The sequence below is a fragment of the Tachypleus tridentatus genome, chromosome 11, assembly GCF_004210375.1.
Source record: "Tachypleus tridentatus isolate NWPU-2018 chromosome 11, ASM421037v1, whole genome shotgun sequence".
Taxonomy (NCBI): Eukaryota; Metazoa; Arthropoda; class Merostomata; order Xiphosura; family Limulidae; genus Tachypleus; species Tachypleus tridentatus.
The window spans coordinates 31956656-31970526 of NC_134835.1; the positions used below are offsets into that span (position 1 = coordinate 31956656).

The window sequence follows — 13871 nt, forward strand, 5'->3', positions numbered from 1 at the left end:
TGCACAGAGTTCACTGTTCATGAAAATATTTTTTCTCTTTCTATAACTAATTTATGTTGCTAAAACCTTATTAATCATTTAAAGTTAGGTTTCAACTCATTTATGAATTTTAAACTTCTTGTGGTCCAGGTGGTTTATCACTAAACTTTAGATCACGTGACAATACGCACGAATCACAAAGCTTTATATGGCTACGACAAAGAGGCTTAATAAAAGCAACAGAAATTATTCGTTGTACCTCATGGCTAACAATTTCAAACTCATTCACTGTAAGAAGTTAATATTTAATGTAATATAATTTTATTTAGTCAAGACAAAATGAATTACATTTAATTCATGCGAACACAAAACTATTACCATTAACGCATCACGTTCTGTATATAACAATCATGCTATTGCTGCTGGTATACAAAGTGTCGGTCCAAACCTGAACTGTTGCAGGTCTGAGAAAATGACACGCTCGAATACGATTGGTGCTTTAGCACGGAAAGTGTGAAACTCTCGTTCTCAGTTCATTTAATGAAGATGTTGCGACTTTCTAACGTATCCTAGAATATTCGTTATTTCATCGGCTCAACTTTATTCAACAGTAATTCCTTACAACATATTCAGTGCAAGCAACATTAAGTACTAAATTCTTACAATAACAACGATAAATCATTAGAATGTGTTTACCTGACGTTCTGAATCGAAGGAACGTCTTTTATTTTCGCTGGTTGTAATATGCTATGTTGAAAATTACAATAACGCTATAATGATGAACTATTTTTGTTTTAGGATATATACCTCTATTGAATACGAGTGACACAAAAGGGTACAAACTGACACAACTCTTATTAGAGTGGTTCGACATGCATAAAGAGCTTTAGTTACGTTTTCCTTGTGTGCATACAACTTGAAGGTCATAAAACAACCAGTAAAAATGTTTGCACCCAAAAGGATATTCTATCTATTAGTGCAAACATTTTTTCATATCTCAACTATCAGTACGTTAAAGTTTCAACGTCGAAATGTGGGAGAAAACTGGAAACTAGTAGGCCTAATATTTGTGGTAAAATCACATAGTCGGCTTTTTAAAAAAAACAAAACAAACCTGTAACAGACAAGTTATTTGAAATTATTTTAAACCGACACTTCAACAATAACTAATTTGCAGTTTCTCTACAAATAACACTCCCGCAACGTTCCACATCTGGAAATCAATGTTACGAGAAATATATACAACATGAAGAACCGAACAATAATGAATATAAATATACGCGTCAAAATAGTCTTTCAACAACCAACCGTAAAAGCAAAATTGACAGCATTTAAAGCTGATGTACAATTACACCACAAACGTTCAAACCACAACACAAGATCAAACGATCTTAACTCATGTTTCATTCCAAGCGCATTTCATTTGTACGTACGTTTTTCACTTATAACTAAACCAAAGTTAGTCGCGTTTTACACGCCCTCAGAAACCCTATCAAAAGTTCTGGCGTCAGCTGTCTACTGCAACATAGGATGTGAGCTTCCGCACAAGCACTGTTAGAACTTTTTTGTTTCGATTAACAACCTTTTCCGGCTCGCTGTTCACACATACAAAAGTGTGGTATGTAAATATGTATTACATACACGTTTCCTACGGCAACAGAACACACGTTCTTCTGTTTCAGCACTCATTTTCATCATAATTATTCAAGAGAATTTTGTGCCCTTTCAAACACGTCACCTTCCTAAAACACATTTTAACAATGAGTAGATGCCAGTTAAAAAAGAATGTATGTATATTCCTTATGACAACACACAATGGTTGAATTAAGCGACATTCGCGTCGCTTCGTGAATATTAACATTTGAAGTTTTAAGATTAGCGAATGAAACATGGGAAAAAGCACGTTATTTAAGAATTAAAGTATTCTGATACATCTGTAGAAGTCGTTTTAAATTTCACCTGTCGAAATGAAATAGGAATAATTACATCACAAATTTATTTTCTTTTAAAATATTCTGATTTTCTACAAGCCTTTTGTTAACAGAAAATGTTTTGACTATGTGACTTCCCTAATACAAGTCTTATACAATGGTCAATACCCCGAAATGTAATCGCCATATTTGTTTTTGAATGTTAATTATTTCACTGCTACGAGACAAACTATATACACTTTACTTTGTTTCAGTCTTGAAATGTGTGATATTCACTACAGATTTTGGTCCGGCATGGCCAGGTGGTTAAAGCACTCGACTCGTTATCTAAGAGTCGTGGGTTCAAATCCTTGATACACCAAATATGATCGCCCTTTCCGCCGTTTAGGCGTTATATGATACGATCAATCCCACTATCCGTTGGTAAGAGAGTAGCCCAAGAGTTGGCGGTGGGTGGTGATGAATAGCTGCCTTCCCTCTAGTCTTACACTGCTAAAATAGGGACAGCTAGCGCAGATAGCTCTCTTGTAGCTTAGCGCGAAATTCCAAACAAACCAAATTAACTACAGGGAAGGTTTCGATTTTACAACCACCACGAAGTTTTCAGATTGGTAACAAAGTATTAAAATACGTCTTTGCTTTTCTATTGTGATTCTAAAAATGAAATTGGAACTGAATGAGTTACTTCCTCAGTGAAAGAGACTAAAAGGAATACTGAGAACACTTAGGCGTTTTTATTGACAACGAAATCTACCCATTAAACGCATAAGTGTCCAGATAGGGCACAAAGGTTTTCAGGCATATGCAAGATTTTTGTATACGATTGAGAAATGACAGTACGCATGCTCATAAAACGTGATTCTTAAGATGCAAAGTACTATAACAGATTTTAAGCCACATTGTTTGTTGCCAGTTACTGGATTTGTAAGAGTACAAAATGGTTAAGCCGTCGAACACAGTATGCGTGTGTGTGTGGGTGTATATTACATACGCACATGAAACGCCGTATATTAAGTTTTGCCATCTATGAAAATTTTTCCGCATGTTTCATACACGTGCAAAGAAAATGCTAAAAAATCCATAATGGGCTATTTATTTAAAAAGAAACAAACCAAAAACTATTATATATGACGGAAAATTTAAAACAACTTTGTTACTCATTTTACCTTCTTAACAAAACTTTATTTATGTGCAAAACGCTTTACAACAAGTTGTTTCACCCAAAATGCTGCATATCCATCAATACAATTCGATTAATAACTCAACATTGTGTAGAACGTTGTATGCAGCGCTTCACATTACGTTCTTCATGAACAGTCATTCACGTATTTTACGATATTTTAAAATTCAATCATTACGATGTTACTAGTATAAAAGTCCGTCAAAAATGACAGAAAACAAGGCTTATCACATTTATATCCTGCAACAGGCATTTGCAAATTTCCCGCTCATGAACAGGCACAAGTAAAATGAAAGCGGAAAACCAAAGTTATCATGAAATACCTCCTTTATCTAAAGAGTGTCTCTTCCCAGGGATGACCCGCGTCCCTGCATTCACTGATCACAGATTTTGTTTTTTAATCACATCAACTGCAATATTCTCTCAAAACCACATTTCTTGTAAATATCCAATCATCGTTCATCTCTTCATAACAAACAAATTTCACGTTTCCTGTAAATACCCAATCATCGTTCATCTCTTCATAACAAACAAAATTTCACGTTTCCTGTAAATACCCAATCATCGCTCATCTCTTCATAACAAACAAATTTCACGTTTCTTGTAATACCCAATCATCGTTCAAAAACTTCTCTTCATAACAAATTTCACGTTTCTTGTAAATACCCAATCATCGTTCATGTCTTCTTGTTCCTGCAAAACTAATAGAAGTGTATGTAAATTTAAAGTACATGTTGTAGTATAGCAAACACTTTGTTTTATATCAACGTTCATGTCTTCATAACAATTTTCACGTTTCTTGTAAATACCCAATCATCGTTCATGTCTTCATAACAATTTTCACGTTTCTTGTAAATACCCAATTATCGTTCATCTCTTCATAACAAACAAATTAATTTCACGTTTCTTGTAATACCCAATCATCGTTCAAAAACTTCTCTTCATAACAAAATTTCACGTTTCCTGTAAATACCCAATCAGCGTTCATCTCTTCATAACAAACAAACTTTCACGTTTCCTGTTTTCCTGTAAATACCCAATCATCGTTCATCTCTTCATAACAAACAAAATTTCACGTTTCCTGTAAATACCCAATCAGCGTTCATCTCTTCATAACAAACAAACTTTCACGTTTCCTGTTTTCCTGTAAATACCCAATCATCGTTCATCTCTTCATAACAAACAAAATTTCACGTTTCCTGTAAATACCCAATCATCGCTCATCTCTTCATAACAAACAAATTTCACGTTTCCTGTAAATACCCAATCATCGCTCATCTCTTCATAACAAACAAATTTCACGTTTCCTGTAAATACCCAATCATCGTTCAAAAACTTCTCTTCATAACAAAATTTCACGTTTCTTGTAAATACCCAATCATCGTTCATCACTTCATAGCAAACACATTTCACGTTTCTTGTAAATACCCAATCATCGTTCATCTCTTCATAACAAATTTCACGTTTCTTGTAAATACCCAATCATCATTCATCTCTTCATAACAAACAAAATTTCACGTTTCCTGTAAATACCCAATCATGGTTCACGTCTTCATAACAAACTTTCACGTTTCTTGTAAATACCCAATCAGCGTTCATCTCTTCATAAGAAACATATTAATTTCACGTTTCTTGTAATACCCAATCAGCGTTCATCTCTTCATAACAAACAAATTAATTTCACGTTTCTTGTAAATACCCAATCAGCGTTCATCTCTTCATAACAAACAAATTAATTTCACGTTTCTTGTAGTACCCAATCAGCGTTCATCTCTTCATAACAAACAAATTAATTTCACGTTTCTTGTAATACCCAATCATCGTTCATCTCTTCATAACAAACAAATTAATTTCACGTTTCTTGTAATACCCAATCATCGTTCAAAAACTTCTCTTCATAACAAACAAATTAATTTCACGTTTCTTGTAACACCCAATCATCGTTCAAAAACTTCTCTTCATAACAAAATTTCACGTTTCTTGTAAATACCCAATCATCGTTCATCACTTCATAACAAACAAATTTCACGTTTCTTGTAAATACCCAATCATCGTTCATCTCTTCATAACAAACAAATTTTACGTTTCTTGTAAATACCAAATCATCGTTCATCTTTTCATAAATTAATTTCACGTTTCTTGTAATACCCAATCATCGTTCAAAAACTTCTCTTCATAACAAAATTTCACGTTTCTTGTAAATACCCAATCATCGTTTATCTCTTCATAACAAACAAATTTCACGTTTCTTGTAAATATCCGATCATCGTACATCTCTTCGTAACAAATAAATTAATTTCACTCTATGCTAAATAAATCTTTAGTATTAAAACTTCATTCTTGAATATAACAGAAAAAGTGTACACATGTAGGAGTTGTTTCCATCTGTGTTAGCGACTGGATTCAAATAAAATGGTAAAGAACAATCAATAGATGAAATACCCTAAAACAATAGATGGAATTGAGCTCGTGTAACTCACGAAATTAGAAGAAATCGAGTATGAACAAGTGACTGATTAACCGACACGACTTTTATGATTCGTGATGATAATGCATCACATGTAATTCCCTCAAGCATGGGCTAGTAAAGAAATAAATCATGGTTTACTTTAACCCATTAACTACCAAAGTTTCATTTTTGGAACATTCTTTTATTATCTTTCTGATTAACAGCTTTGAACAATTCCACGTGCCATCTTTGGGTTCCATCGACATATGAAGTTCATGTTAAGTCAGTAATATCATATTTGGAAGATATCTCTCTCTTTCTATATATATATGTTATATGTATGTATATGCATATAATAATTAACAATGTATTCTATACAAATAATCTTTATTTGTTTTCTTATACGTGTGAGCACCAACAACTTTGGTTTGGTTTGAATTTCGCACAAAACTACACGAGGGCTATCTGCGCTAGCCGTCTATAATTTAGCAGTATGAGACAAGGCGGAAAGCAGCTAGTAATCATCACCCATGGACAATTGCTGGACTACTCTTTTACCAATGTATAGTGGGATTGACCGTCATATTATAATACACCCATGGCTGATAGGGTGAGCGTGTTTGGTGTGACAGGGATTCAAACCTGCAACCCTCGGATTGCGAGTCGAGCACCTTAACCACCTAGCTATACCGAGCCTATTTGTTAACTAACGAATTATCTTTTTTTTTGGAAAGGGCAATATCTTCGAACCTGCGATCTTCAGATTACGAGATGAGTGCCTTAACCACCTGGCCATGCTGGGCCCCAAACACTTTGAGTTCCTCTTTTGTAAAATTTCAATTTTTTGATAAGTAAACATAATATTCTGTGAACGATTTTAGCAACTGGCTGTTTATTTACAGTACAGTTAATTAGTGAAGCTATCTAACGCCGTTCTCGTTTTGCCCTGCTGATAAGATGGAATACAACCAGCTGGCAGTATACACACCAAATATTCGAGTAGTCTTTAACAAGAAATTATGCGATTGACCGTCACCTTATAACATCATTACAGTTTGAAGCTTTTTGTAACTTCTACTATATTATACATTTTCCCAAGAGTTAACAGTTAAGCGTTAGCGTATCTCTTTCGTGTAAAACTACACAATGGGCTGTGTCTTCAGTCCATCGCGGGGAAGGAATCGAGCCGCGGATTCTAGCGTTGCAAATCCGAAAACTTACCGCTGACACTCAGGGGGACCAGTCAAGCGTTATTAAACTAACCTACACAAGAGCAACGTAATAACACCGTCACGTCAATTTAAATACGTTTATTGCCGTCTTATAGAGCTTTAGAGAGTTACGCATGTATGTATATCAGTGGACAAAAATTTAGTTTCCGGTGTGGAATTAGGATTTTTTTAACATTCGTGATTATGTGCATGACTTCCAAAATTCAGAATCGTCAGGAACTTCAGTGACTTCTCAAAATCTATCTAGCGTTTTTCTAACAAATACATACACCCACATATATATTTATCTACTTATCCAATGTGCAAGATATAAACAGTAAAACCCACGGTAACAGGGACGACATGAATTTCACACACCTTTGATGCACACGTACGTTATCAGTATTGACTTGTCTGCTACATCAGTAGATACGACATTCCACTCAATCAAATGTGAAAGGGAAAGCTTCTCAAAAACAGATTCTGACCATAGTTGGACACGTAGCGAAACAGACAAGGGTAACTGTACTTGACAAGCTGTTCGTGCATGCATTTTTCAAAGGCAAATCCGAACCTCTCAGTATGTAATAAAAGACGAAGTGTATCACAAAAGTATTCGAACACAGAGCTAAACAAAAGAGTTGCATATGTTGTTTTTTATTTACACTTGCAATCTATACGAATATTATTTACCAAAATAGGTATTATTATTTATGTTGTAAAATCGATAACAACAAAAACACGTCATATTTAGGTATTATGTGAAAACTTTGGTACTATGGTTGGTGAGCGGGTGACCTTAATGGGCTAAATGGTTTCCTACTATATTATTAAAAGCTTTTCAACACTACATAGTAGTATACAAGTATTCACAGCCATCACTAGTTATATATTTAAAAAATACACATATATATATATGTGTGTGTATATAAAAAAGGTTGAGTAGTTAGTTTTTAGCCTCCCTATGTTGTCACAGTCTAAATTGTCATATATTGTCATGTTCCACCTGATTATTATGCATTTTGACAATATCCCAGCAGAGGTAAGGTTCATGTTCAAAGCATACAACTCCACCCTGCCAACTTCACATAATCCGTGTAGTGTATGATTTTGACAGTTTTCCACTATCCACTTTAAGACATGGATCACACACAAATCCATAGACTCTACATCCAACAACAAGATAGGTATGTTTTTCTATGGAGTAGCAAAAATACCCATTTCATTCTCTAGATTCTTGAAGTACAGAGCAGTTAAATAGGTGTACTGAGGCATGTGGATGGCTTCTGGCACTGATATTTGTATTCATGTATTCTCACCTGGTACAAATGGTACACTTTGCTTACCATAGGTGGATTATGACTTACTGCAAGTCACTCTCTGAATGATCCTGAAGCCTTACGCTGACCCACGTTCCTTTGTTATCTAATACTATTAAGTACAAAGAGATATTTCTATCATAAAATTCTAAATTCCTGATAAAAATACATCTTTATACTTAAGCATATAAATACCTTGCATTAAAAAAAAATCCTTGCCAAAAACAATCAATTTTTGATGGCATCATACAACCTACAAAATTAGAAACATTAATATCAACTTAATATCAGCTGTGGTTGTTACACAATTTGCTGAATTGCACATTCAAAATTGCTTTAGTACAGAGTACTCAATTCTAAATATTATATATATTAGGCACACTTCTATACAGAAAAAAAGGTAACTAGAAGTTTCCACCCAGTTTTCTGAAGGTTATTCCCTTTTTATTAGTTTCAATCATCACCACCCATCAGCCAGTTAAACCTCACAATATTTGACTTGTTGATGTAAACATTGTTATTAACCACTGAAGGAAATCAGTCGAAATGACTTGTTAAAAGAGTTGTATTGCAAAAATACAGCATAAAACACATGTAAATATATACATGCAAAACAAATATAACAGACTATAGCAGCCTTCTTGTGTGTACTTTAATAACAAGGTTAGACTGTATGGCAAAGTAAAATTTAATTTGATCAAATCTAAAATGTACATAACAGTGAAATGTGTATTACAGTCTCCAAGAAACCCTAAAACTTATATCAAGGTTTTTTAAATAGTCAATATAAAATACAAATAAATGAGTACCAATAGTATAATTTTTTTAATACATGAGAGAGAAAACATTATGGAATGAAAGGAAGAATTGCTCTACACAAGGAACTTCTTGAAATAAAAAAATTATAAGATAAACAAATGATAGATTGTTTTAACCACAATTTTTTACTTAACTGGAAAAATTCCTTATGTTTGGAAAATTATAAATGTAATCCTTATTTCAAAAATTTAGAAAATTACAAGGCCATTAGTTTGACTTATTGTTTTCAGGGTAATGAAAATCATTTAAAGAAAATGACATTCAATAATAATAATAATAAACTCATGAGAGTTTCAGAAAATTTTATTTACCTAACCAAGTATTTTTAATATAAAATTTGATTACTTAGACATAAATTGCTTGTATAATCATAAACAATTTATAAGATGTAAAAAATATTAATCAAGTAGTGGTAATGTTATGGTGCAGGTGAAAAAAAACACAGTAGACAATGGATGGAAGATTCAGTTTGTGACATGAAGCAAAATATGGGATTAACTGGTCATTTGCACATTCAGAAAAATGTTATCACTGGGGATCTTCAATGGTGCCTCTTAAGAACTTAGTGTTTGTTTTTTTATCATGTACTTGACTTGGACAGTAATATTTTCTCATTAGCTGATGGATATCAAGATGCTGGAAAGAACTGATTTTACTGAGAATGTTTCTCTTGTTTAAAAGACCTTGGAAAATCCTCACTGTCAAGATGAGAATGTGTAAAACAATTATCAATATTAACAAGCGTGAAACTACATGTGTGGACTTGGGATATGTTACTTTTGAAAGATGGCAAGACTATGATAATTGATAACATTTTGAAGCCTCAAATAGTTATTGTAAAAGGAATAAAAAACTTAATATAACAAAGATAAAAATACTGGTGAGGCTATATTTATAATAGTGTGTGTAAAGTTTAGTTTCTTTTCTAGAAGAAAGAAATTGAAATGAAAGCAGACTGAAAATGTGTGTGATGGGAGTTACAGTTTAGATCTTATTTCTCTAATAAACAAAAACTTTAAATATATGATTCAGGTGTCCGGAATTAAAACCTTTTTATGCATGTTCTATTCCAATAGTGAAGTAAGAAATAAACAAGGAAAATAGGCTTAAGTTTTGTAAGCTTAGATGTTTATATCAGTTTATGTTTAGATGTTTTAAATATGTTTATATCAGTTACGAATTAAAAAATATGTAACTTGTTTAAATTATGTTAATTTTTTTTTGACAAATATATTGCTAACATTTAATTTGGGTCAAAGTTATTAGCTACTTAGTCTGGTAGAAAACATTAATGAACTGATGTATTTCTTTCATTTTACTTATTTGTATGATTCAAATGTAAGTTAACGTATTTAAAAATTTCCTGGATGACATCTCTAAATGAAATTCAGAGTTAAATTTCATATGTGTGAAAAATGTGTAGTTTTATAACAAAATAAAAGCACATTTATAAGCAACTGAGGATATGTCAAAATATTTTTATACCTTAATTCACAAGTTGTAGTGAAACTATTATTCTTAATATCTGGAAAGATTTTATTAATACTCTACACGTGCATGGTAAGCATGGGCAACCCAGTATCACCAGTTCTAGCCAATATTTTTATGACACAAGTTGAAACACAAGCAATTAACACAGCATTACATCCACCACTATACTGGTACAGATATGTAGATGACAGGGTTGCAGGATTCAGATCTACAGAACACATACTTAGTTTTTTCAATCACATTAACTCTATACATCCCAACATTAACTTCACATGTGAACAGGAAGAAAGCAATCAAATATCATTTCTTAACCTCAAAATTACAAGAACCGACACACAATTCAAAACAGAAATCCACCGAAAAATCACCCATACTGGACTATACATTCCTTGGGACTCAGCACATGAAACAAAACAAAAACTCAACATACTAAGAAACCAAATAAACACAGCCATAAAACTATGCTCACCAGATAAAATTAACGATGAATTAAACAAAATAAAACAATACTTCATCAACATCAATAAGTTTCCTTCACAAACTGAAGAAAACATTATATGCATACACCTAGACAGAAAGCAAAATTAACCAAAAAAAGTAAATATATCTCACGAATCAAAAAAATCACAAAACCATATACTGCTGCATACCATATATTCCCGACATCAGCAGACAAACAACCAACATTTGGCAAAAATTAGTAACAAAATATGACATTCCAGTTAATTCCGAATTTATTCAAAAACCAGGCACAAAACTGAGGTCTATACTGTGTAAAAACTACACTGACAAACACCACACCAACATTATTTATAAAATACAATGTGATAACTGCCACGACTTCTATATTGGAGAAACAAGTAGAAAAATGGAAACCAGATTCAAAGAACATAAAAAGTCACCTTCACACGTTTTCGAACACTGCAAGTCAAATAAACACAACATAACCATAGAAAACACTCAAATACTAAATAAAGAAACAAACATAAACAAATGCAAATTTAAAGAAGCCTTACTTATACAACTTAAACCCAAAATAAACCAATATAAAGGAATGCCTTTATACTTATATTAAATATAATAAAATAAAATTATATATTCAAACATCCAACACCACCCTCTACAATCTGACACTCAGTTACACAACCCCTTCCAAACATGTGGTCAGCTTCCGGTCAGTTACCTCTTTCTTTCTTTGTGAACTTGACGATGACCGAAGGTCAAACCGTTGTTCGCTCTTCTACATAAAATATTTTCTCAACCAAACGAGCTGTTTTTGCATATATATTTCTCTACAAGTGGGTTTTCTCGACATCACTGAGTATACATTTTTGTGAATCTTAAATTAAATAAATAAACAACTGAAACTTACACACCTGTCATGTACAGAGAAAGTCCATGTTAAAGATCTTGTGTTCTTTTTGATTAGGTGCGAATAAATCACTAAGTCATTTTTACAGACTTTGTGTGCACACAGAACATAACTTCTCAGTATACCATACACATAATATCTTTCATTGTGATTAAACAACAGTTATTACAACATACTGTTTTGAGACAATATTGGACTGACTGGTCTATCCACCAGTATTAACAAGTATATTAAAAAATAAACTTTGAAAGCCAGTTCTCATCATTCACAACCTGATCAAGGTTTCTCTTAAACTCACTGCCTCCATAACATCAGAAGATGACCCATCCCAAAGGTCAAACACTGTTTATTAGATAAAAACTGTCATAGCTAAAGATATCTCCTACCCTGTCAAAACTTGTTTTCATATGTCCTTCTAGTTTCACTTTCAGATATGAAAAAAAGCTGATCCATCAGCACTATCAATTCTCTTTACAATCTTAAATACTTCAATCAAGTTCCCCCTAACTTCAAGAAAAATAATTTGAGAGATTTCAACTTTCAGGTTTGTTTGAAGGCACCATTCTAGTAACCCTACTTTCAACTCTTACCAAAATTCAATACTTTTCCTGAGATAAGAAGCCCACGACAGAATACAATATTCCAAACATAGATTAACAAGTGATCTATACAATTATAATGTAATATAACATTGGTTTTAAGTAATTTTTGGCTTTGATGTGATTATTACAATGTTCACACGTTATTCTGTACATGCACATTTCATGTAAGTGTAATTTTACTAATAATAATACACTCATAATTAATTACCCAACACCATGAAAAAGTATGTCACTGATTTTTAGCCTCATTCAACATAGGTAGCTTACTCTGATTGGATTTTAATATTAAACAACAACTTTTTGCACAATCACTAAAACTGTTCTCTGAGGCTGCAATTTATGTTAGTTTAAAAACAGCCTAGGTTGTAACTGACGCAAGTGCCAAAATTTTAAACTGAAAACTCTCTAATCCTGCAATTAGCAATGTTAGACTGTAGTTATTACACTTATTAGTAACGTTTAATTACAACAGTGAAACAGTAGAATTTACTACTATTATCTTAAAATCACAAATACATTCATAAAAAAAAATAAAAACGAGTCATGACTAAGCTTTACAACAAGCACAAATGAAAAGATTTAACTTTATTCTAAGCTTGTATTTGATTTCGAAAATACCTTTAGGCTGTAGAGAACATTGCAATTCAGTGCTAACATCTACTTCTAACTGAACATATATTACATTTCAGTTACGAAACCTTCGGTGACTGCGATAATATTAACAGCAGTGAAAATTTCTTTATATGCGTACCTTCAAGTGTGACATATTTTCGCGGCTTTTCACATAAATAGTACAATTACTTACAAACGTAAAAACCTAAATGATTTTGTGCATTGTGTTCTCTATATATACAATTTTACATATATACAATTATATATATACAATTTTATACGACATAAACCTCTGAAATTAGCACTAATTCAATTTCTATACTATCATGTCAGGGCTAGGTTTTGTCGAAGCCTACGCCTCGAAAGTTTATGATTCATAACAACTGCGGCTCCCATTGTATCATTGTTATAACTGTAGCCTAAGATAATTCATAATATTATGTATAGAAGTTTAGTAAAGGTAAACAGGTATCACCCTGTATAAACTAAAACCTTCATAATTATATAACTATAAATATATGAAATATTATGATAATACATTATAGTCTGAATTACCTCCTAAAATAAGTACTCTGTATTTCCCAGAACAACTTGGACTAGCATTATCACTCGACGAACCCGCCATGACTTCCAAGGATAATTTAACAACTTTCTTAAATATTCGCTAGATGTCTCTTGAAAAATTTTCTGCTTAAAGTAAAGTCTCAGCTACTCTTGTTTTACTTAGAAATTGAATAGATATATTAAATATTTTTGTGTTTGATGTTATTTAATTTTTAATCACAAAAGATGTATCTACTGGCTACAAAATGATATATTATAATATTAAAAAATGTTACTAGGCAAGTTGAATAATTACTAATTTCAGACTTTTAGTATTCAATCAATAGCTTCCAAAGTAAATTA

General features: G+C 32.5%; 1 protein-coding gene across 4 annotated transcripts in view; it reads right to left on the reverse strand.

The window, feature by feature from the left end:
* The window catches only part of LOC143231878 (uncharacterized), a 41798-nt gene extending 28149 nt beyond the window's left edge, over positions 1–13649 (reverse strand). For 2 of the 4 annotated variants that reach the window (XM_076466654.1, XM_076466650.1), the window contains exon 1: positions 13521–13649. In XM_076466654.1, coding sequence (XP_076322769.1) covers positions 13521–13590 — 70 coding nt within the window. In that variant the 5' untranslated portion in view covers positions 13591–13649. Of the gene's footprint in view, positions 1–357; positions 383–675; positions 1440–13520 lie in introns of those variants that run through there. The other 2 variants (XM_076466651.1, XM_076466652.1) reach the window with 2 other exon arrangements.
* Between the last annotated feature and the right edge of the window lie 222 nt (positions 13650–13871).